The sequence below is a fragment of the Lates calcarifer genome, linkage group LG9 (assembly GCF_001640805.2).
Source record: "Lates calcarifer isolate ASB-BC8 linkage group LG9, TLL_Latcal_v3, whole genome shotgun sequence".
Lineage (NCBI taxonomy): Eukaryota > Metazoa > Chordata > Actinopteri > Centropomidae > Lates > Lates calcarifer.
The window spans coordinates 18,691,604-18,713,308 of NC_066841.1; the positions used below are offsets into that span (position 1 = coordinate 18,691,604).

A 21,705-nucleotide genomic window follows, 5' to 3' on the forward strand; every position below is an offset into this window, starting at 1 on the left:
ATGCATGGATCTTCACATGTGTGTCTGCATCACTAAATACATCCCTGAAGTCGCTCCAGCTCTCTGCAATGCTTCATCAGAGAGAGGATGGGTTAAGACCTGTCAGAGAAATCTCACTTGTATTCTTCTACCTCTTTTATGGCTGTTTTTAATGATTCAAGACGTGTCTAAATGCATTTATCTTAGTGCATGACCCATAAAAACATTCTGCCATTGTTAATGTAAGTGTGATACACTGGTGATATAATATTGTCTTTTAGACTGAGGGAGAAAATTTATTGCAGCTATGCTAATTCGTTAATGAGAGAAAGCACAAGGGAAAATATTATGTGGAACGAATGTGATGTATTTTTCTCAGGGGATACTACAGGTTTCCATTTCTGATTTCTTTTTACATGAGTGGACAGAAATCATTGAAATGTTATACTTGAATACAGTGGAACGCAACTGAGTACATATACTCAAGTACTGTGCTGTAAAAATTTCAAGGTACTTTTTGTTGAGCATTTTAATTCATTACATTACATTTCAGTGCGTAGTATTGCATTTTCATTGCCCACACGTATTTACAGATATTTTTAAAAACTGCAATAAGAACTACAAACTCTCCAAACCAAAAACTTTGACTGTGTCTTTGCAAACTAAATATGCACAAGTAAAAACATAAATCTGGTGAAACTAAAAACTTAACTTAAGGTTTGTTTCAAATCAGTTGGTACAAATAAAAGCTAAAGACTTCTCTGTTTGCTACAGCCTTCTGTTTAAATACCTTTGTTCATGCATGTAGTGCATATGCAATGTAATTCTTACTCTCCCCTTTAATCAGTCTTATTCTATTTTAGCTCATGTACTTCTCTCCTTTGTGTTTCCATTATGAAAAGCACATTTCTCCCAAAAAGCGTTTGCTGTTGCAGATTAGTGGTAGGTAGTTCAGGTAAGGAGACAGTCTGGCCACTTCCATCACATCAAGTACATTATCATATTTACTTAACATTGTGTATACTTTACAAGTGATGGAAAAAAAAAATTAAAAATGGGTTTAAAATTTGCTGGTGTGTTCCTGCCTTTTGAGCACCCATTGGTTTCACCTTATTTAGGTATAAAAAGTCAAGCGTGTAGCGACTTGCTGTGTGCTGCTTTCCTTGCTATCAGTTTTTCCATTCTCTCACTTTCACCTTGTGATTCAAAATCATCACGTTCACATCGTAGGTTTATTTTTAGCAGCAGCATTCATCCTTTGTCATTTTGTGTCCTGCGGCCCCTCTCATACGATGATTGTCCCTCCTCTGTCACTGAGTCAGAACTGACAGAGGAGAATAACACTCTATTCAGCCCACAGCCCCCAAAGACAACACCTGAGGGATATTAGTTGTCAGGTGTGCCTGCAACTTTTCTTCCACTCACAGCTACAGCCACGGAGAAAAGAACTTTCCATTTATCAAGGTGATGAAACAGTTTCCCCTCACAGATATTGTGCAGAGAGGTGACCCATGAAACCCCTGACACAAACTGACACCACATCAAATGTTGAAATGTTTTTTTAAATTGATACAACAGAATCCAAAAATTGCTAAGTTGTTTTAGATCAGCTATGGATTTGGTTTCAATGCACGAGCTGCACAAGATACCAGATTTGTACATCTTACATCATATTTAGAAGCAGAAAGTATATAGTTGATATACAAATTATTACAGAATTAAAAGCATTGTGTTTAACCAGTCCACAATTTGATTAGTCTTTTATTTGAAGGTCAAAAAAAGCTACAACCTAACATTGGATGTGGTTTTTGCATTTATCTCAATTGTACATGCCTACCCTCCATTTTAAGGGGTGAATGTATACAAGGACAGTAATATTATAATAACCACAAGGCTCTTCACCATCATCTCTTAAAGATGAACTTGAATACCCTGTGACGTAAACGCACAACATGAGTTACACTGGGTTCCCGTGTCTTTTACAGGAGATTTTAATGCCCTGCTCATGGTCTTTAAGGTGATGAAAACCTTGCCTCCTTCCTACCTGACAGATGATGTATCATTTTATATTCGCTTGTGTGCCATCAGGTCCTCTGCAGTATCTTCAAGGTCAGCACAGAGACAATAGGACATGATGCATTCTGTCTGTATGTAACCTTTTAAATGTCTCTTATATTTTTATATATATATATATATATATATATATATATATAGAGAGAGAGAGAGAGAGAGAGAGAGAGAGAGTTATCCTTTATGTCCTCTATTCTTTGGATCTATTCTTGTACTTCTGCTGTTTTGATTTCCCTGTTGTTCCCAGATCAATATCCCTTATCTTATCTTATCTTATCTTATCTTATCTTATATCTTATCTTATCTTATCTTATCTTTACAGTTGAAGACATTCATGTCCCCCTCAGACTATATTTATTCATCATTGAGATGGTTACTGTGAATTGTAAACTTGCAACTTACATTATTTTCCTGTAAATATGTTGAAGATCATTCTTAGTATTTTTCATTTTGCTGTTGTTACCTGTTGTTGCTGTCTCTGCTGCTGTAACGCAAGAATTTCCTCATGGGATCAATAAAGTACATTTATCTTATCTATCTATCTTATGTCAGTTTGTCCAGTGCTTTGGTTTATGACGAAATATCTGCAAAACTTATGACATTGTTTTTTGTGTTGGGCTCATTAGCAAATGTTAGCATGCTAACTCACTAAACTAAACACAAAACATTATCTCTGCAAAACATCAGCATGTTAGCATTGCCACTGTGAGCATGTTAGCCTGCTGATACTAACATTTAGCTTAGAAAGAACAGCCTCACAGAGCCGCCAGCTCTACTGTAGAATCTTGTTTTTCTTTGTCTCATTGGTCTGTGGATCAAGCCTGCAGATCCATCTCACCACTGACTATGAATTCTTCGATTTTTGCTCTGCACCAGGCTCACCAGTCTTCCACTCTTGCAGAGACTGTTGGAGTGGATGAGATCAGCAACTGTAGATGAGCCCTGACATGACTCCTGGCTCCTGAAGGTGTGTTCTCTCCATACCTTGAGTGCTGTTAACACGGGCTGTCACAAACCCTGAAGCAGCCTTGACGCAGCGAGAGGAATACACTCAGGAGGTCCAGGCTGAGGTAGTCTAATATCACACTTATGTGCCTCGGCCCACAACTCAAATGCTGTCAGGAAATTTGGTGGTGAAATGGCTATTCAGTCTGAATATCAGAGTAGGGCAGTGACCGACTGCTTTTGATAATCTTTAATTTAAAGTGACATTCCTTCATCAGCTTGCCGAAAGCAACTGAAGGACCATCCTCTATTCCTTGTCTGACAATGACTATTATTTGAAACTGACCTTTTTTGTCATATAGATATAACAGCTGAGCATGAATGCAGGTAATGGAAACCCTGTGCTGTTGTATTGGGCTTGATCTAAACTCTCCTGCTCAACATACAGTCCTTACACTTACATTGATACTAATCTTCCTTTTCTCTGGGTTATGTGCTCTCTCTCTCTCCCTGTGTTGCTGTCTTGTCCTGTTCACATATCATCTTAAAGACAGGGAATATTCAGGGCAAAACTTTTTCTCAGAAACCTTCCTTTGTGCGCATTCAGTGAAACTGGAATCAATCAAGTCTAGTCAAAATGTCATTCAGAGTGAATTCTGTTTGAGATCCTGCAGTTTGTGCAAAAGCTTTGGCAACACTTTATTTAACCCCAACAATGCCTCCCTATCTAAGCAGTAAATAGATCATTAATAAATGGCTTATACAACACACAATCACAAGATGTGGTAAAAGCTCAAAAATAAATCTAGTAAGTGGATCTTGAGTTACTTTTTATTTATTCTTTGTCAAACTACTCTTTCCAGAGCAGTAGTGCAACTAAACTACAGTGTGTTCTAAACCATTTATTCAGGGGACAATGGTTAGGAATGATAAATATGGGCAAGTTGAAGTAAAGTGAAGCTTTTCATCAGGGGCAGGCCCTGGTGTGAGGTGTTAGGATAGCTGTGCTCACTCTGTCAGAACAAGTGTAAATAGCCGCTGGAGGATTTCTCACTGTCTGTACCTCAATGACTGGCTCTGACAAACATAGTTACTTTCTGAAACAAAGATAGCTTTTGGCATTGGGCTTTACTCTCTAAATGTTTGGTAGCTCAGCCCCAATTTGAACACTGCTGTTTCGACAGTGGTCTCTTCATTAATTATTTTACTGCAGGGCATCTTTGGTGAAGACTTGAGTTTTATTGCCCTCTTTTGGCTGATCACAGGTATCAGAAAGTGTGGTGATGATTCTCAGTTCAGTGAGCATGCTGTGCGCTTTATGCTGTCCTATCAGAGACGGGATGTTTTCTCTAATGCTCTACCTTTAATGTTGTCAGCCCTGCACTTTACAGTTCTTTTATCACCCTTTTGTAGTCCAGTCATAAACCGTCATGAGACGATTTATGACATAAACCGTCATGAGATGATTTATGACTGGACGTTATGTTAAGCTATCGTAAAATTATATTTATTATTACCTTTTTTTGCACCAGAACAGCCTCTAAATGCACCTTGTGAAATGATTTTTGTATTATTGTTTGGCTCGATACTTTGGTGAAAATAACCACCAGTGAGGTGAGTGAGGTGAGGATGGATGGTACCATTCATAACTGTGCTGACCACCAACTTAAGCATCTATTTGTAATTGTTGCATTTTGCATATTAGCCTATAGATCCACTACTCTTTATTGATTCCATGTGTCATATTTGCATTGTTGGTATTCTATCTATATATCATTAATATGGCCAGACTTTGGTACCAGTGCAATATGAGCCTTAAAGGAATGATTTGGCATTTTGGGAAATACACTTATGATACCACTGCCATGTCTGTCCAGTCGAGAGCCAGCGGCTGGTTAGCTTAGCATAAATGCTGGGGGGAACAGAGGGAATCCTGGCTCTGCCTGAAGGTAAAGACATTACCTACTGTTGTTACTTTTGACGATTTAATGAAAGATATTAAGAGCAGGAAAACATTAGTTAACATCTTATAAAGCGCACAGCATCACATGATATTATTAAATCCCCCGCTCTCTACAGAATGACTGTGTCACACCATGGAAACAAGAGCTGTTCCAGTTCAGTTTTCAAAAAATGAAATCTTTTCTCTAAACTCAAACTCAAACTGAGCAATAAGCCAATAACAATCCAGCATCAGAAAGGAAGTGCTTTTGAATTCATGTCTCATTTGACAGCTTGTGTATGATTAATTACTCTTCTGGGCTCATTTTGAGTTTGTATGAATGTGTGTGTGTGTGTGTGTGTTTTGTATGGATCTGATAATCTGAGAGTGGAAGAGGCAGAAGTATTTACAGGCTATTAGCTAACATGTAGGAAGGGAATATATAACTTGCTGTGGTATACTTAATGTTTATTCTGTTAATGTAAACAACTACAAGACACCATCCCTTGTATTTTGTGACAAAGTCAAATTCACAAGTAAACGGAAGCTCTCGCTCCATGATTTGGGTCAAAAATGAGAGCTGTTGTGGCCCGGCTCCTGAGTCCTGGCTGCAGTCCTTGTGCCCATGAAAAAGAGCCTTTACAGAGCGCCTTCTTTTAAAATGCAGGGGGGTGGGGGGTGGTGGAGGTGGGGCTTGAATATACATAAGAGGCTAAGACAGTCCACCAGTCCAATTTGGCACAACATCACCAGACAATTTGCTGTTGCTTAACCTATACGAGGAAGCTGATTGGGTCTTTCCATTCATTTAGACTCTCTTTATCCTCTCCTGGGGCTTGTTAGAAAATAATCCTCTTGGATCGGCCCTCTTTTGGAAGAGAAACACCGCATTAGTGATGAGCACAGGCAGGTTACTCAGAACTGAAGCTTTATCCTGGATGTCGGATGTGGACAACGTGACTGGGGGCCAGTCCCAGGACTTGGTCCTGCAGCCTGTGTGGGACTACCTTCACCAGAACCACCATGACCTCCTGAGGAGCCCTCTCTTCCCTGTGGTCCTGTCTGTCACCACCTACTTCTTCCTGGTTGCTCTTTACACCGTGTTGGACCTGCTGGCTCCCACCTGGCCCTTTATCAACCGCTACAGGCTCCATCCTGACAGACCGGTCACCTGGCCTAACATCTGGACTACGCTGGGTGTGACTATCTACAACCACCTGCTTTATATCTTCCCTGCCGCAGTTGCCCAGTGGCTGTGGAGGCCACCCACCCCGCTGCCTCGTGAAGCACCCACTCTCTGGAGCTTCTTCCTGGGCATCCTGGGTTGCATGGTAGTCTTTGACTTTCAGTATTACCTTTGGCACCTGTTGCACCATCGGGTTCCCTGGTTGTACCGCACCTTCCACGCTGTGCACCACCAGTACAACCAGCCTTTCAGCCTGGTCACCCAGTACCTGTCTGGCTGGGAGTTATTCAGCGTTGGATTTTGGGCTACAGTGGACCCCATCCTCCTCCAGTGCCACTGCCTCACAACATGGGGCTTCATGGTCTTCAACGTCTACGTTTCCACCGAGGACCACTGTGGCTATGACTTCCCGTGGGCCATGCATAACCTGGTGCCCTTTGGCCTCTGGGGTGGTACGCCCAAGCATGATGCTCACCACCAGCGGCCCGGCACTAACTTTGCCCCATTCTTTTCTCACTGGGACTGGCTTGGAGGCACCCACACTGTGCCAACTCCCTCCAGCCACGCTGCCACAGGAGAGCCAGACGAGATGAAAGGGAGAAAAGACTAAAGAGCTTGAATTAATCTCTCATTGACTCTGTCACTCTTTTACTCAATCCGCCTCTTTTGTACCTGCTCTCATTCCAACACGCTTGTTTTTTTCTCTCTACCCTCCTGAAGATCAGTCTCTCTCTTTCCTGTTTCCCTGCTTTTCTCTCTCTTTGATATTATTGTATTGATTGGCTCTGCTCTCTGCTCTCTAACAGAACATGGATATTCTTCACAGTTTAAGAGATGATTATCACTCTAACATTTCTTGACCTTTCTGGTAAGTTGTTGAGAGGAACGATTTTTAATGTTTGTTTTGTGTACAATGATAGTATAGATTATCCTGTACTGTTGTACTATGTACATTTATCTCTTATTCATAGAGATTTTCCCATTTATGTTCATGTATTCATGTATTGTTATTCTGTCCCCATGTTATTCTCAGGTCTGTTTCCATACATGTGTAACATGTTTTGAGCTTCCTTGAAAAAGAAAAGTTAAAATAAATAAAACCACTGATTTGAGATTTGTTCTGTTCACTAAGAAGCTCTCACTGAGAATTTGCTGACGGTGGATGGTGTGATCTGTCAGAGTGATTACACACACATTAGCACGTACATTCTCCCTCTCTCCCTCCTCAGCACTGACCCTCTCACTCACACGCATGAATAGCAGTCTTTTAGCTGCATCCCAGTATGATGCGTGGGCGCAATACTAATCTATCATCCTCTCTCTTTGAGACAAAATGCTCTTACCGGAAGAGTTTTTCATTAAACTCCCAAAAAAGAAAATAACTTTGCGGTGGCAAGTCTTCACATGTGAACACACAGACTAAGTATTTTAAGAATGTCTGTGAATTCGCAGCAGCAGGTGTTGATACTTTGAAATACTCTGCTACGTTTTGGAATGATTCCTGTGTGAATCAACAGATTTTCCCTACCAATTTAACTTTTTTTGGTAATGAAAAACATAAAATCGTGTGGTTGTGTTGGGTCAGAATTTCCTCAAATAAATGGTCATTCAAATAAAATTCTAATTGGAATCATCATCATGTTTGTTTTTACAGAATCTTGAGTTTTTACTGACATATGATCTTATTTAAACTTCAACAAATAAACCAGCAGAGGTCACTTTACCAACCAACACAAATTAGAGAAGCAAGGCTACAAACATGTCAAGCAAAACAAACAAAAAAAACTGCATCAACAACACTTACTTTGACAGGTTAAACCGTAGAGGAATAAAGATACATACTTTCCTAATTGTACAGTATCTAATCACACCAAAAGTGAAAAGCAGTGAGTCATGGTGCTGTTGTGGTGCTCTAGCCCGTCCCTGTCTGTGACTCCTGTTTCTTTGTTGTTACTCACCAGGTGACAATACCTGCAAACAGAACTGTTTTGGCGTGTTCCTGGTACTTGGGGAAATTTATTGTTGCAACACGTTGCTTATTTTAGAAACACCGAATTCATATGCCTCAAACATAACTGTTAGAATGATTCCAGCACTAAGATCTGAGACATGAATTAAATAAACACACTTTATCGCCACATCTGGTGATGTCATGGATCTGTAATGTGTGTGTGCATTTTCACCAGTGAAAATGTGAGCCATTTCTTTTTATCTAAATCTTTTTAGAAATTCATAAAAAGATTGTCAAAACACTAGTTTCTAAAAACTGTGTGCAGTGAGGTTGCAACAACAGTGGTTTGTTCTGCAATTGACCAGCACCAGAGGAAATCTATTCACTTATGCAGAAGTAAATTAAATTGCTGTTCTAAAAAAAATGCAACTGTTGCATCAGGTCCAATCAGTGCAAACTTTCAGTAGGTTATCTAATATCTTCTCTTATTCTTAAACCTGACTGTATATGACTTTTGTGGTTACAGGACTGTTGCAATTTACAAGTCCCTTTACTCTAAATATTGCATCACCACGTGTTGCTACATATGTGTTACTGCAGAAGTGTCTTAGCCTCATAAACATGTTATTTCTACACTTTGCTTTTTTGTGTATTTTGTTACCTTTGGACAGAGCGTGGCTTCCTGTCCACCTTGTGTCTAGTCTTTGTGCTAAGCTAACTGATGTCTGTTGTAAAATATAAACATGGGTGTGCTCTTGTCATTAAACTCGGGAAAGAGAATAAGCATATTTCCCAAAACACTGAATTATCATTCATATCATGACATTGACATTATGCATTGCACTGAGCTCTTTAGAGTGCAGCTACTGCATCTGTACATGTGAAGTCATCACAGCCCGTAATAATGGGATACTGTCCATTTTTGCCATACCAGTGCTGCCTCTCATAGCTGTCATAGCAAGGCTGTGGTTGCAGAGAAATGTTGATTGTGTTGTGCATTATTAAACATGTGTACACCTGCATCATGTACAAAGTAATTGGCTTTTTGTTCCCACATGATGATTTATGGTCATAAACTCTGCTACAAGAAATGTCACTCCCGACATAATTCATGATGTCCTCAAATCCTTAAGCAAAAGATGATTTCCCAACTTTTGGAAATCACCAAAGTCTCAGACTTTTATGAAAATAATTTAACCAGTCTACAATTCCTTACCCATTTCTATTTGCCCTGGTCACATGGTGTAACTCACAAATGTTTGAAAGGAGCTGTGTAAATGCAGCCAGGGAGTGGCCAGGTCCCATACATGTGAAAAGAAGGTATTCTTCTCAGAGTGCTGACAAAAGGTAAGACGACACTCCATAACAATCATTTACCTTTAACTCTAACAGCCCACAGTTCTGCCTCAACCAGTCATTATACAGGAAGCCGTCACTATTCAGCCTGTGTGTGTGTGTACCTGGGGGGAGGGGTGATGACTCTTTGGGTGAGGTCATTTCGTGAAACACTTCAGTTCAATTACTCCTTATCTTGAGATAAAGACCAGGACCATTTAAATAACCCTTTGCTGACACTACATTGTCTTTTAAAAGAAAATGTGTTGCATTAAGTAGGAGATTTTAACGGAAAATAAGACATATAACATAGATCATATGAGCTGCATGTTTAATGTAAAACATGAAAAAAGCAGCATTTAAGACCAAATCAACTCTGGGGAAGGAATGTTGTATATGAGATCACTGGCTGAGGTGCATCTATAAATAATAAGTAGGGATGAGCTGTTTCACATCTGCGTTTCACACACACAGGTGAAGTGGGAGGACAGTGGGAGGCATTAACATGCCTCAGCACGCACTTAAAACATTCTTTACCCCTCTCCACTGACACTTTTTCTGTCTTTCTTCAAAAAACACAATCATTGACAACTGAGTGAACATTAACATCCTTGATTCTTTGAAAAAAAAAAAAAAAAAAAACTGGTCTGGACACTTTCTGACACTGAAATCTACCATGACACATTCCACGAATTCCTAACATTTCTACAACACTCGGAGAGTGATCCATGACGACGAGTCTCTTCTACATCCCTCTCCAACTGCATGATGAAAACAGACCCGGTGACTCAGAGGCACACAACTTTAATCGGTTACGCAATAGTGTAAAGGAGTTTCACAGAAACTGCTCCAGAAACAACTCCTGTTGTTTTATCATTTATTTAAGAAACTATGTAACAATACCACACAATTTTCTTCATGTAAGTGGTTTAAAACAACAAATTAAAACTTGCTGCAGGAACAGACAACACAAAAAGCAGGGATAAATATTACGCTCTAATGCTCTGTACACATTAGATTAATGTGGCTCTTTTTTTTTTTTTTTAACAGATATTATAAACTTTAAATGTTCAGTGCAATGAACTACTCAGTCAAAATCTTGGCAAAAACCACATTTATCTGTATCTGTGCAGCCAAGAGGACTAAGGCACTGAACTCCATTTCTATATATGATAAATGAAAATATGTATATTGTTTCACATTTTAACACCAGACAACAGTTCATAATGAAGTTGTATATAACTTAAAACATATTGCTTTCTCATCCAAGTCCTGGCATCTTCACATTTAGAGTTCATCTTTGGTTATTTGATGCTTTGAGGTTACCTGGTTGCAAATGATGGCCCTAATGTCCATTATCACAGGCCTATCTAGTGTGTCCCAGTGACACACTGTGTGTACAATGCAATTTTATCGGTACACTAGAGTGCAAGCAAGCACAAGCATGTCGCATGATATCTCCTTCTTCATCTGGCTAACAGGTACTGCTCTGTGTGTTCCCACTTTCTGACACGTATGACTTGCTCTTCCTGGAGTATTTCATGGAACTGAATGAAACTCTCATCCTCTCCACAGTCCTGCTGCTCCTGCACAACAACGTGTTCTTCACATGGTTTCTGAAGTCCTCAGACACAAAGTAGTAGATGAATGGGTCCAGGCAGCTGTTGAGGCTGGCCAGGCATAATGTGGAGATGTAGAAGCTGTAGCCATTATTGATCACTCCATCCTTCAGGAGGGAGTAATGCACCACCAGCATGATGTTGCTGGGGATGAAACATACCAGAAATGTCACCAAGACGGTCACGATCAATACCACAGCTCTGTGTCGGTTCTTTGCAGCCGAACTATCATCCATGCTGTTCCCTAGAGCCCTGAGAAGCAGAATATAGGCCACAACGATCACTACACACGGGACGAGGAACACAACCATAGCCATGAAGATGAAGTAGTAGTACGGGAGCTGGACAGAGGGGAATGGATTTTGGGGGTCATGTATGATGTTGACATCGTGGCAGGTGGTTATGTTGGGTTCTTTGAGCTTGGCGGTGTGGTCATACAGGTACAGAGGGGTGGTGGTGAGCCAGATAAAAGCCCAGATGGCTACGCAAACACCAACAGCCACTTTGTTGTTCTTCCTCTGCTGGGACAGAGGGTGAGCCACAACCCAGTACCTCTGCACACTGAGGCAGGTGATGAACAGAACGGAGCAGTACATGTTCCCGTAGAAGAAGCTCACAAGGACTTTGCACAGCGGCTCTCCATAGGTCCAGTTGTTGCCGTTTAAGTGGTAGGCAATTTTTAGGGGCGTCCAAATGACAAAGAGCAGGTCAGCCAGAGCCAGGTTGGCCATGTAGATGGATGACGGGTGCTTCTTCTTGGTCCTGAACAGGAAGACCCAGATGGCCATGCCGTTGGCTGGAAGTCCCACTGCAAACACGATGATGTAAATGATTGGGAGAAAGACTGTGGTGAGGCTACTCTTCAGCGTGTCTGATGTTGTGTGATCCACAATTACTCGTCCTGAGTTTTCAGGGTCCACAACCCCAAAGAACCCCCGACTTTTACCTACAAAAAAATCAAAAACAAAAACATATTAGAGCTGAAACAACTGGCTGAACAAATGACTGGTCAGTGTAATATTGAAAAAAAAACGATCCCTGTGTGAGGATTAGTTGCTTTACTCTGTATTATGTAATTGTAAACTAAGTATCTTTCTAAATAAATTTATATACGCCTACATTTCCCGACATTCCTGTCTGTTTGGGAGTTGACCACAACCCAAGGTTAAGCATTTAAAGTGCGTCAAAATTCGCTTCAATTCTGTTCACACGTTTCAAAAATACTTAGCTTAAACTACTTAAACATAACCAGCTCATGGTGATATATTCAGTACTCTCTTGAGATCAGACTAATTGCGTCTCATTAACTCGGTAGGTAAGCAACCGAGCCCCTTAACACAATAAACAAAGAACTTCCGGCCTTACCTTTGGCATTTGAGGCAGAAAAGTAGCAGAAAATAAGCAGAAGCGACAATAACCGAGTTAGAGCCATCTCTGTGTTCCTTCGACGGTCTCTACGTTGGCTCTCTTTACTTCACCCTACCCCCAACAACCTCTTAAATGTCGGATAACACTTCCAACCGCCGAGAAGGACACACCTCGAGACTACCTGCTTGTGCGGTTACGTCATCGGCGAGTAACTGCCTACCTGTTTTATCTGCGGCAGGTTTTTTTTCCTACCGGAGGTTTCCACTGAACTCAATGATTCCAGAAATAGAAACTGCCCAAATAAATAAAGTGATATTCAAGACAGTAGTGATAAAGTCGTCTTGAGATTTAGGATTTGATATCATGACTAAAATGTTTGAAATCAATATTTTAGAATTTATAAAATACATATCATTTATTTATTTATTTGATTCTGTTCATGACGGATTTTTTTTTTCTTGAAACGTAACCTTTGTGGTCTTGCAGCAACAGACAGAAATATGTGTTGAACTGTTTCACAATTTCCTTCAGTAAAATTCTTTTGGTCATTTGTGTCCTCATAGACTTCTTATATCCTACAGTTGCCGTAAATTTCACCTCAACACCACAAGTAATGGTCTATGTTCATAAACCTGAAATTATTTTATGAAGTAACTGCTTGTTCATTAGAAAATAGTAAGACAGAATTTGCATCACCTTTTCCTCAAGCCTAAGGTGACATCTCTAAATATCTTGTTTTGTCTCAACTCATTATTTCAGCAATTTCTTAAAAACCATAAAATAGAAATGGTTTATGTTTATATTTCATTTGACAAATGAACATTATTAGACTACAAATCCTCTGGTATTTACTAACTTTGCCAAATACTGTTCTTTGTCTTTGGCAGCAGTTTCTGTGAAAACACACCCTGTTTGGTTTGAAGGTAACGTGATCTCCCTCTCTCCGTCTTTATCATGTAAGATGATCAGCTCAGTTAAAAAAACAAACAAACAAACAAAAAAAAAAAAACAACAAAGCTGAAGCTCATAACCAATGTCAATATGTATCTGTAACAGTGATGTGATCACGTCTCTCCGGTGAAGAAATCTTTAGTTTTCTAAGAAATCTTTTACTCAGGAAAACTAATTTATACAGTGCTCATAACTTGTTTTGTCAAGCCTCAAGACCTGATTAAATAAAGTCTTCCAGTTAAAAAAAGACCAAAACTGATCTCTTCAGTGCCCTCATGTCATTTCAATACAAGCAGTGAACTTTTACTTTGAGGCAATTAGCTTCACAAAACTCACACACTTCAAGAAAACTCTTAGAGAAAGAGCCATTTCTGACCAGTTCTTTATAGGTATGAAAAAGCTAAGAATGAAAAATGTCCACAGACAGAACAAAAAATGTGTTGTGGGTCTATTATTAAGGATCAAATGATAGTGACCTGGAACATAAGAGAAAGTTTGGAAGACCAACACAAACTTGAATTGACAGTAAAGGTTAAATAATAAGCCTGTTTTGAAAATAAGGAACAGTCAGGTTGACCTTTCCACCTGCCTGCCTGCCAGGAAGTAAAATGTCAGTAAACCAAATGGTGTCACTGCGGGGGAAATACAGTAAGTTGGACAGATAGTTTTATTGGCAAACTTTAAAATGTATTTATACAAGTAAACATTATTACTTAAAAGAAAATACACTTAAAAGAAATATACTTAAGCTTGTATCCTGCATCATACAACATGCAAAATGTTGTCCTTTAGTACCAAAGACAATCACTCCCTATGAAATCAAATACAACAAAATACATTTTAAAAAACTTGAATTCTCAAAGATATAAAAATAAAATTTATTTACAAAATGTTAAAAAAGTATTACCCAGGACAGCTCAAAGCTTCTAGGATGTCATTACTACATAATGGCTTTCCTAAATAGGAAAGGTCACAATACAGTTAAACAAGAAATCCATCTTATTTTAACTGATCAGGAAAAAGCTTAAACCCCAATTATTCTCTAGCAGTCGGTGCTCTGCGTCTTGTCTGAATCAGAAGTATATGTGTTGTTCTTCCTTGAGTATTTCAGAGCGCTGAAGGAGATCCTCATCCTCTCCACTGTCCTCTCACTCCTGCAGAGGAATGTGTTCTTCACATGCTCCCTGAAATCCTCAGAGATGAAGTAGTAAATGAAAGGGTCGAAGCAGCTGTTAAGACTCGCCAGGCACAGGGTGGTGATGTAGAAGCCATACAAGTTGTTGGTAGACTCACCCAACAGGAGGATGTAGTGCACCAGCAACATGATGTTACTGGGGGTGAAGCACACTAAAAACATAACCAACACGGTGACGATCAAGACCACAGCCTTCCGTCGCTTTTTGGCAATAGCAGGATCTGCCATGCTGTTCCTGAGAGCCTTGAGCATGAGGATGTAGGATATGATGCACACGACAGTGGGACCAACAAACCCCACTGTCCCCATTGTCAGGAAGTAGCCTGCTGCTATTTTCGTCTGGCTGGGCCTGGTGACATCATGGCAGGTAAGGATGTTGAGGTTTCTCACGTGGACCTCTTGGTCATACAGGTAGAGAGGGATGGTGATAAGCCAGACCACCACCCAGACTGCAGCACAGACAGAAACAGCTAGACAGCTGCTCCTCTGCTGCCAGGACAGCGGGTGGACCACAGCCCAGTAACGCTGGACACTTATACAGGCGATAAAGGAGATGGAGCAGTACATGTTGCCATAGAAAAACGCCACCAGCACTTTGCACAACCCCTGTCCGTAGGTCCAGTTGTTGCCGTTGAAGTGGTACTCTATTTTTAAGGGCACCCAGATGACAAAGAGCAGGTCAGCCAGAGCCAGGTTGGCCATGTAGATGGATGACGGGTGCTTCTTCTTGGACCTGAAGAGGAATACCCACAGAGCCAAGGCATTGGTGGGGAGCCCCACAACAAACACAATGATGTAGATGATTGGGAGGAAGACAGTTGTGAGGCCACTGCTCAGGACTGCGTTGGCTCGGGAGTTGACCAACACCCCATCATTGGTCTCCGTACCACTAAAGCCTCTTTCTTCTGCGATGGTACAACACAAAAACATATGCAAAGCAAGAGTTTAAACAGGTTTATGTGCAGGAACATGGCCTAGTGCAATTTGCCTACATCTGAAACTCAACATGAGTTGGATGAGTTCCTGTCAGCTGCCAGCTTTGTGACCTCCTTTCTCTAAATTGGCCTTTGAGCTTGAGTCGTAACTATTACAATGATCCATTTCACATAAAACTAATACTTTTATAATCAAACACTATTAATCCAGTCTATAGAGGCATCAGGACCAAAACATCAAACAAACAGAGCCTATAATCGACGTATGTAGTTTGGTATCGCGCATTTTCGGATCCTAATTCTGTCGGAGGTGAACATTTTGTCTTTTAAAACAACAACGGTGGGAATGAACAGAAGGCAACCTTACCTTTCTGCAACAGGCAGGTCTGCACGCAACATAAAAGCAGGAACAGCTGAAGCCATCGTGTCCTACAAGTCATGACTACAAATTGAAGGTTAAAACAGTGTCCGCGGGTGCAGTCCACCGTCAGCGACTCAACACGGTGTCAGCATAGACGGTTTTGATACGTGCGCGATGTCATTCAGTCAGGTGACCGCGCATTGCTCACCAAAACACACCTCAGGAAATTGTCGATGGTGGGAGTGCTTCTTCCTCCCGCCGACATTTTGTTCTGAGGTATTTTTTTTTTATCTGCACTCGGTGGCGGAGAAAGATGACTCTTCAAGCCCGGATATGACATCATGATATGTGTACACCTGTATCAGATGGTACCTGATAATATCTCATATTTGTATCTCATCAGAGGACATCGTTACTATGACAGTACATGACTACTGGTGTGATTTTTTTTTTAACAGACCGAGGCTTTGGTGCGAAACTGTGAACATCTCAGCCTCAAGTAAAAAAAAAAAAGAAAATTCAGTGACAAAAAATGTAACCTACAGAGCACAGCATCGATCTGATCAAAGTGGCATCTCCTGATTTTATGGAGAATATAGAACAGACGCTACTCAACACCTACAAACGTGTGTTCAAAGTGTGAGTGTGTATGATATGGAATATGTGTGGAAACCCGGAAGGCATTTTTGGCCCTGATCATTTATTTTTCATCTTCTTTATCATCTTTTTTTTCCCCAGTCTCTCTTTTCTAAGCTTGGTTTGATATGTGAAAACAGAAACAGGATTGTTTGTAGTCCCATCCAGACCGGAGTACTATTGGTGTAGTTCAGCCTCTTGTGGCCCAAATGAGTATTACTAAAACGAACACTGAAAAATCCCTTTTTTTCACACGTCTCTCATGGCAGGCAGGTGAAACAAGAAACCCCACCTGTTAGCAGATTCTTTTGAAAAAATCACTTGTTTTCACAGATGGCAAAAACTGATCGTGGCAAAAACAAATACATTAAAAAAATGACTTGCATCTCATGGCTCGTTTTCAAAAATGAAAAACAAAATCTCCTGATTATTCATGTCTTCTCTCTAATAAAGAAACAAATAATAAATAAAATTAATAAAAGACCTCTGCTTTTATCCTTCTGAAAACCCACCATGTTGAAATGTACAGAAGTAGTAACTATTCACTTTTCCACAAACTGGCCTTTATTTGATGGAATCTAATGGTCAAATACAGAATTATTTAACGTAATAAAGATATATGTTTTACATGCTATATAGGCTGTGCATGAATATTTCTATTGTGAAGTGTACAGTACTGTATGTATGTTGTCTCACACACAGATTTGACTTAAAAGTTTGTAGTCAATTAGACCCCAGAAAGGTGTAACTCTAAGTTAAACTTCTTATGAAAGAGCTGTTATAAAACTCCAATAAGAGAAATTACTGGATGAGTAATCTATACTGAAACTTCTTGTAAAGAAGTAGGAACTGGGGCCTCTCCAGCATTTACAAAATAACACATTACTCTCTCCTACTCACAACATCAAGTGTGTGAGAGAGTTCACACATTCAATATTTCCAATTACATTTTTACAATAATGTGGCGCCATCTGTTGGAGTATAGTGGTGTAAAATTACAACTTTAACAAGATACATACTGCATATTTCCCACCAGCAGGAGGCAGCATGAAACTAACCATGCCAAAGTGGGTTATTCACTGAGTGCTTAACTGTTGTTTCTTGGTTGTCTCTAAAACACCCCCAAACATATTTATTTGGAGATTTTTAAAAAAGCGTTGTACATGTGTTTTTTGTTTGTTATTTTTTTGGTTTGTTTTTTTGTTTTTGTTTTAAATGTACAAAGTAAAACATAAAACATAAGTAACAAATATTGAAACTAGCTTTTCAGCAAATTTACACAGAGAAAACAGAAAAAAAAAAAAAAACTGAAAAAATAGCAAGAGCTTTAGTTCCATTACATGTAATACCTACAGATCTAGGTTATAAACTCATAAACTCTTACCCATACAGTGCAAAAATAAAAGCATTTCATAGTATTAAAAGTTCAGCTGAACTGTTTTAGAAAGCATGTTCTTACGTAATCTCAACTTCCTTCCTTCTAATCATGAAGGAAACATAACTCAAGTAGCTGAACCCTTTATATTAGCTTTGTGCTCTATTTGCTGTTACTTGAACCTTACAATAAAGAAATGTTTACTGTTTCATAAGCTTTGAAATCACAGGTAAGTGTTGGTTAAGTCATGCAGTCCAATCTTCCCAGATGCGACAGTCTATCAGACCAGTAGTTTCTTGTACTGGCTGTTGAGATTTGCTTGGTGAGAGTCCATTTTGGTTACTGAAGTGTGTATTTTGGAGCTTTCTGTACAGTTGGATCTCAGAATTGCTCTGCTGCTAGATCTGTATGAATCAGATGATGTATGACTGATGCCCGCTGGAATCTTCTGACACCTCAACGCTCTGGATAGTTGTCTCTGGCACTGGGATGATCCAAAGTAGTAGACCAGGGGATCCAGGAGGCAGTTCAGACTTCCCAAACACATAAACACTAGGTATGCTGCGTAGGAGCCATCAGGGGTCTCGTGGATCTTAACACCTTCACCTAATTGCAGGTAGTGTGCTAGCAGTAGACAGTTTGTGGGCATGAAACACAGCACAAATATCACCAGCACTGTTAAAGCCATCACCAGTGCTCTTGTTCTTCTGTGGGAACGTCCTATGACCCCGCTTGGAACCCGGCTCAGTGACCAGATCACCCGAGTGTAGGACGCCACTGTGACGAGCAGTGGCAGGAAGAAGAGGGTGCAGCACAGTATGATAAAGTAGATCTTGAGGTGCAACATTGCATGCTCAGTCTGGACATCATGGCAAGTGGTGATGTTCAACTGACTTACTTCAACAGTCTGGTTGGAGATGACGAGGGGCACTGAGCCAGCAAGGGATAATATCCACATGGCTACGCAGGCCATGATTGAGTTCCGTGGCCTCCTCCAAGACAGGGAGTCAATAGGATAGACTACAGCAAGAAGACGGTCCACACTGATGCAAGCTATGAGCAGAACAGAGCAATACATGTTCCAGTAAAACGCTGCAGTGACCACCCGGCACATGAGCGGGCCGAATGTCCAGTTGTTGCCACCAAAGTGATAGAAGATCTTGAAGGGTAGCAGCATAGCAAAGAGCAGATCGGCACAGGCCAGATTCAACATATAGATCGCTGCCGGTTTCTTGGGCCTGATCCCCCGAGTGAAGGCCACCACTGCAAAGATGTTGACTGGCAAGCTCATGACGCAGACCAGCGTGTAGAAAGAAGGTATGAGGATGGTGGACACAGAGCCTGTGAGAAACAGCAGCGCTTCCTCTGAGATCGTCAGCCTGTTGGTGATGGTTATATTACGGGTTACATTATGCACCCGACCACTTGTACAATTCTCCAATCTGACAAACTCAGACAAATAATCCAAGGGTATTGGTTCACTGGTGACTACGGAGTTAAAAATAAAAAAAGTCCGCCCTATCGCGGTGCCTGGAGAGAGACAAAGAGAAGAGTCAGGATTTCAAAACACTAGAGTGACAGATTGTTTAATCAAGGTATTAACAGGTATTTTTATTCATATCAGGATTTATTTTATCAAGCTGAAATTATTAGTTTATTACTTGATCAACAGAAAAGCAATGGGCAACAATTGATTCTGAGTCTATCAACTGAGTTTTTTTGGAACAAAAGTGCTGATAATTTTCTATTTTCTGCTTTTTTGTTTAGTTTTTTTTTTTTTTTTTGTCTTATTATAGCAAACTGATTATCTAATCCTAATATCAGACAAATCAAGCAACTCGAATAACTCACTGTGGGCGATGAAAAATGATGAAGGGCAGTCTTTACCATTTCATGACAGGTTATAGGTCAAATCATTAATTCAGAATATAATGAAAAGAACAGTCAATTACAAAACTGTTTTCTTAACCTGAATCAATTAGCAGATCAATTGGAAAACAATAAAAACAATTATGAAAAAAGGACAAATACTCTCTGTGCCCAGCTGCTTTTCTCTGTTTAATGTTGAAAACTGTATCTTTGGGGTTTGGATGTTGGACATTTCATAAATGAATTAAAAATGAAATCAGCAAATCAACTGATAGTGAAAACAGTCGCTCTATAAACTGTTATTTTCATTTAATCTGCTGATACACTAGGGACGTCATCAAAGTCCAAAACCCAAAGATTCTATTTAATTTACAGTGATATCAAATTTCAACTCATTTATAGTTAATCACGTCATACATTTTATAGCAGAATTTATTAATGTTCAATGTTACATATTTGAAGTAGGATCACTGTTTAAACAGGATACTTTAATGTGTTGTTTGTATGAGGCATCCAGGTTCTTTTAAAGTCACTGGAAAGTGACTCAAGTCTTCTTACCGTTATTGACTGCAGCCGAGGCAGCAGTCACCACCAGAACCATCAGCAAAGTTTTTAGGAGCACCGAAGACATGTTGCTGCCGAAAAATGAAATAAACGTTAAGTGTGGTTAATCCGTGTACACGCTCTCCGTGCGTCTCGTGGCTTTCCCAGGCTCTTTTTGCTGCTGATCATCACCACCCCACCAGCGCCTGTTTGGTTTCCGCCCAAAGTCCGCCCGGTCCGAAAACCCCCCTGCAACCAATCAACAGCAGCGGTCTGCACGCACAGACACATTCCTGTCGTCTGATGTCACCTTCCCGTCACAGAACAGCAGTAGGTAGATCCAATTCAACAGTCTATGTGTCAGCACTAAATGAACCTAAACACAACATGTTTTTAAGATGAGGGAACATTTCCTTGGAAAAAGTGGAGTTTTCTTTCGATTTGTTTGATAACCATGTGGTTGCACACAGTAAAATAACAATCCTACAACGGTAAGTATGAACTTGTAACTGATTAGCAGACCCAACAGCGAGCACATGCCAGGCTGATGGTTAATAGAGTTGAAAGCAAATGTGACTTATTCTATAAATTACGTCAAGGATAGCTACCTAATGTAGGATTATTTGTTCTCAAAGTTGAGGAATATAGTGTCAAGGAAACATGGCTGTCATAGCAACATGACTGCCAGCGGTGACCTCATTCAGCCTTTTCATACAATCATTCAGTGAATTTGGTGATCTCACAGTAAGGAGTAAAATTTTCAAAGTTTACAGGCAACAAAAGAAGAGTCTTGGTCTTCCTTCCCTTTAAGGCCAATAATGTCCAATATAGTAAAGAATATATTAAGTTACCAAATGGACACAAAGGGTAAAACATATACCCAGGAGCTTCACCTGAATAGTGCCTTAAAGGCAATAACAAAAATTTTATGTTGAGATCTAGACTGCACTGGCAGCCAATGAACAGAGGCCAACTCTGGAGTAATGTGGTCCCTGTGCTTTGCCTTTGTTCGAATACAGGCTGTGGCCTTTTGAACCATCTACAGACAGATATAACACAAACCCTTCACTTAGGGAAGAGTTTAATGAATTGAAATAATCTAATAGTGAAGAAAACAATAGCATGGAATAATTCATCAGCACTTTCAGGAGATAGAACATGTCTGTCCTCAGAAATATTTCTTTTTAGGGAAAAAGCATGACTGTGCTAATTTCTTTTTGACTTGTTTTGTGTTAAAACTCGACTTGTCAACACGTGTTTATTTCATTTAATACATTCAGTCATTTGAAGTAATGTAATGTATGTGTTTTTTTGTTTTTGTTTTTGTTTTTTTGCTGTTTTTTGGTAACTTTCCATCAACAAATTTTCAGGAACATAGTGTTCACAACATTACTTTTGACATGACCTAATATCCTTTCGAGATGTTTAACTGCTTCCGTTGTTTG

At 40.0% G+C, this 21,705-nt stretch overlaps 5 protein-coding genes and 1 long non-coding RNA gene across 7 annotated transcripts in view; 2 read left to right on the forward strand and 4 right to left on the reverse strand.

Moving 5' to 3' along the window:
* The window catches only part of LOC127142818 (uncharacterized), a 25,156-nt gene extending 7,425 nt beyond the window's left edge, over window positions 1-17,731 (forward strand). Inside the window, exon 2 of the long non-coding RNA XR_007813890.1 lies at window positions 16,747-17,731. This is a non-coding gene — a long non-coding RNA (uncharacterized LOC127142818). The remainder of the gene's footprint in view (window positions 1-16,746) is intronic.
* LOC108873800 (3-hydroxy-3-methylglutaryl-coenzyme A reductase) overlaps window positions 1-21,705 on the reverse strand; it is a 336,264-nt gene that overhangs the window by 213,260 nt on the left and 101,299 nt on the right. The gene's annotated exons all lie outside the window — the stretch shown is intronic.
* Window positions 5,630-7,256, forward strand: LOC108873757 (cholesterol 25-hydroxylase-like protein 2). The gene has a single exon (XM_018662054.2). The coding sequence runs from the start codon at window positions 5,833-5,835 to the stop codon at window positions 6,730-6,732; it is 900 nt and encodes a 299-aa protein (XP_018517570.1). The 5' UTR covers window positions 5,630-5,832; the 3' UTR covers window positions 6,733-7,256.
* On the reverse strand, window positions 10,197-12,574 carry LOC108873762 (proteinase-activated receptor 2). Its single transcript, XM_018662069.2, has 2 exons — window positions 12,393-12,574; window positions 10,197-11,973 (listed from the first exon to the last, which is right to left on the reverse strand). Exons 1-2 carry the CDS (start codon window positions 12,457-12,459, stop codon window positions 10,883-10,885), a joined length of 1,158 nt encoding a protein of 385 aa, XP_018517585.1. The 5' UTR covers window positions 12,460-12,574; the 3' UTR covers window positions 10,197-10,882.
* Window positions 13,996-16,109, reverse strand: f2rl1.1 (coagulation factor II (thrombin) receptor-like 1, tandem duplicate 1). The gene is made up of 2 exons (XM_018662097.2): window positions 15,844-16,109; window positions 13,996-15,446 (listed from the first exon to the last, which is right to left on the reverse strand). The coding sequence occupies exons 1-2, from the start codon at window positions 15,914-15,916 to the stop codon at window positions 14,389-14,391; spliced, it is 1,131 nt and encodes a 376-aa protein (XP_018517613.1). The 5' UTR covers window positions 15,917-16,109; the 3' UTR covers window positions 13,996-14,388.
* Window positions 17,015-20,485, reverse strand: LOC108873765 (proteinase-activated receptor 1). Its single transcript, XM_018662085.2, has 2 exons — window positions 20,276-20,485; window positions 17,015-19,378 (listed from the first exon to the last, which is right to left on the reverse strand). The coding sequence occupies exons 1-2, from the start codon at window positions 20,346-20,348 to the stop codon at window positions 18,129-18,131; spliced, it is 1,323 nt and encodes a 440-aa protein (XP_018517601.1). The 5' UTR covers window positions 20,349-20,485; the 3' UTR covers window positions 17,015-18,128.

Bases quoted from the DNA above. Each gene is read 5' to 3' on its own strand.
- LOC108873757 (XM_018662054.2), top strand. From the start codon at position 5,833: ATGAGCACAGGCAGGTTACTCAGAACTGAAGCTTTATCCTGGATGTCG.
- LOC108873762 (XM_018662069.2), bottom strand. From the start codon at position 12,459: ATGGCTCTAACTCGGTTATTGTCGCTTCTGCTTATTTTCTGCTACTTT. The intron at 11,974-12,392 runs GTAAGGCCGGAA...ATTTTTTTGTAG, and splicing joins TTCTGCCTCAAATGCCAAAG to GTAAAAGTCGGGGGTTCTTT.
- f2rl1.1 (XM_018662097.2), bottom strand. From the start codon at position 15,916: ATGACTTGTAGGACACGATGGCTTCAGCTGTTCCTGCTTTTATGTTGC. The intron at 15,447-15,843 runs GTAAGGTTGCCT...GTACCATCGCAG, and splicing joins GACCTGCCTGTTGCAGAAAG to AAGAAAGAGGCTTTAGTGGT.
- LOC108873765 (XM_018662085.2), bottom strand. From the start codon at position 20,348: ATGTCTTCGGTGCTCCTAAAAACTTTGCTGATGGTTCTGGTGGTGACT. The intron at 19,379-20,275 runs GTAAGAAGACTT...GTCTCTCTCCAG, and splicing joins CTCGGCTGCAGTCAATAACG to GCACCGCGATAGGGCGGACT.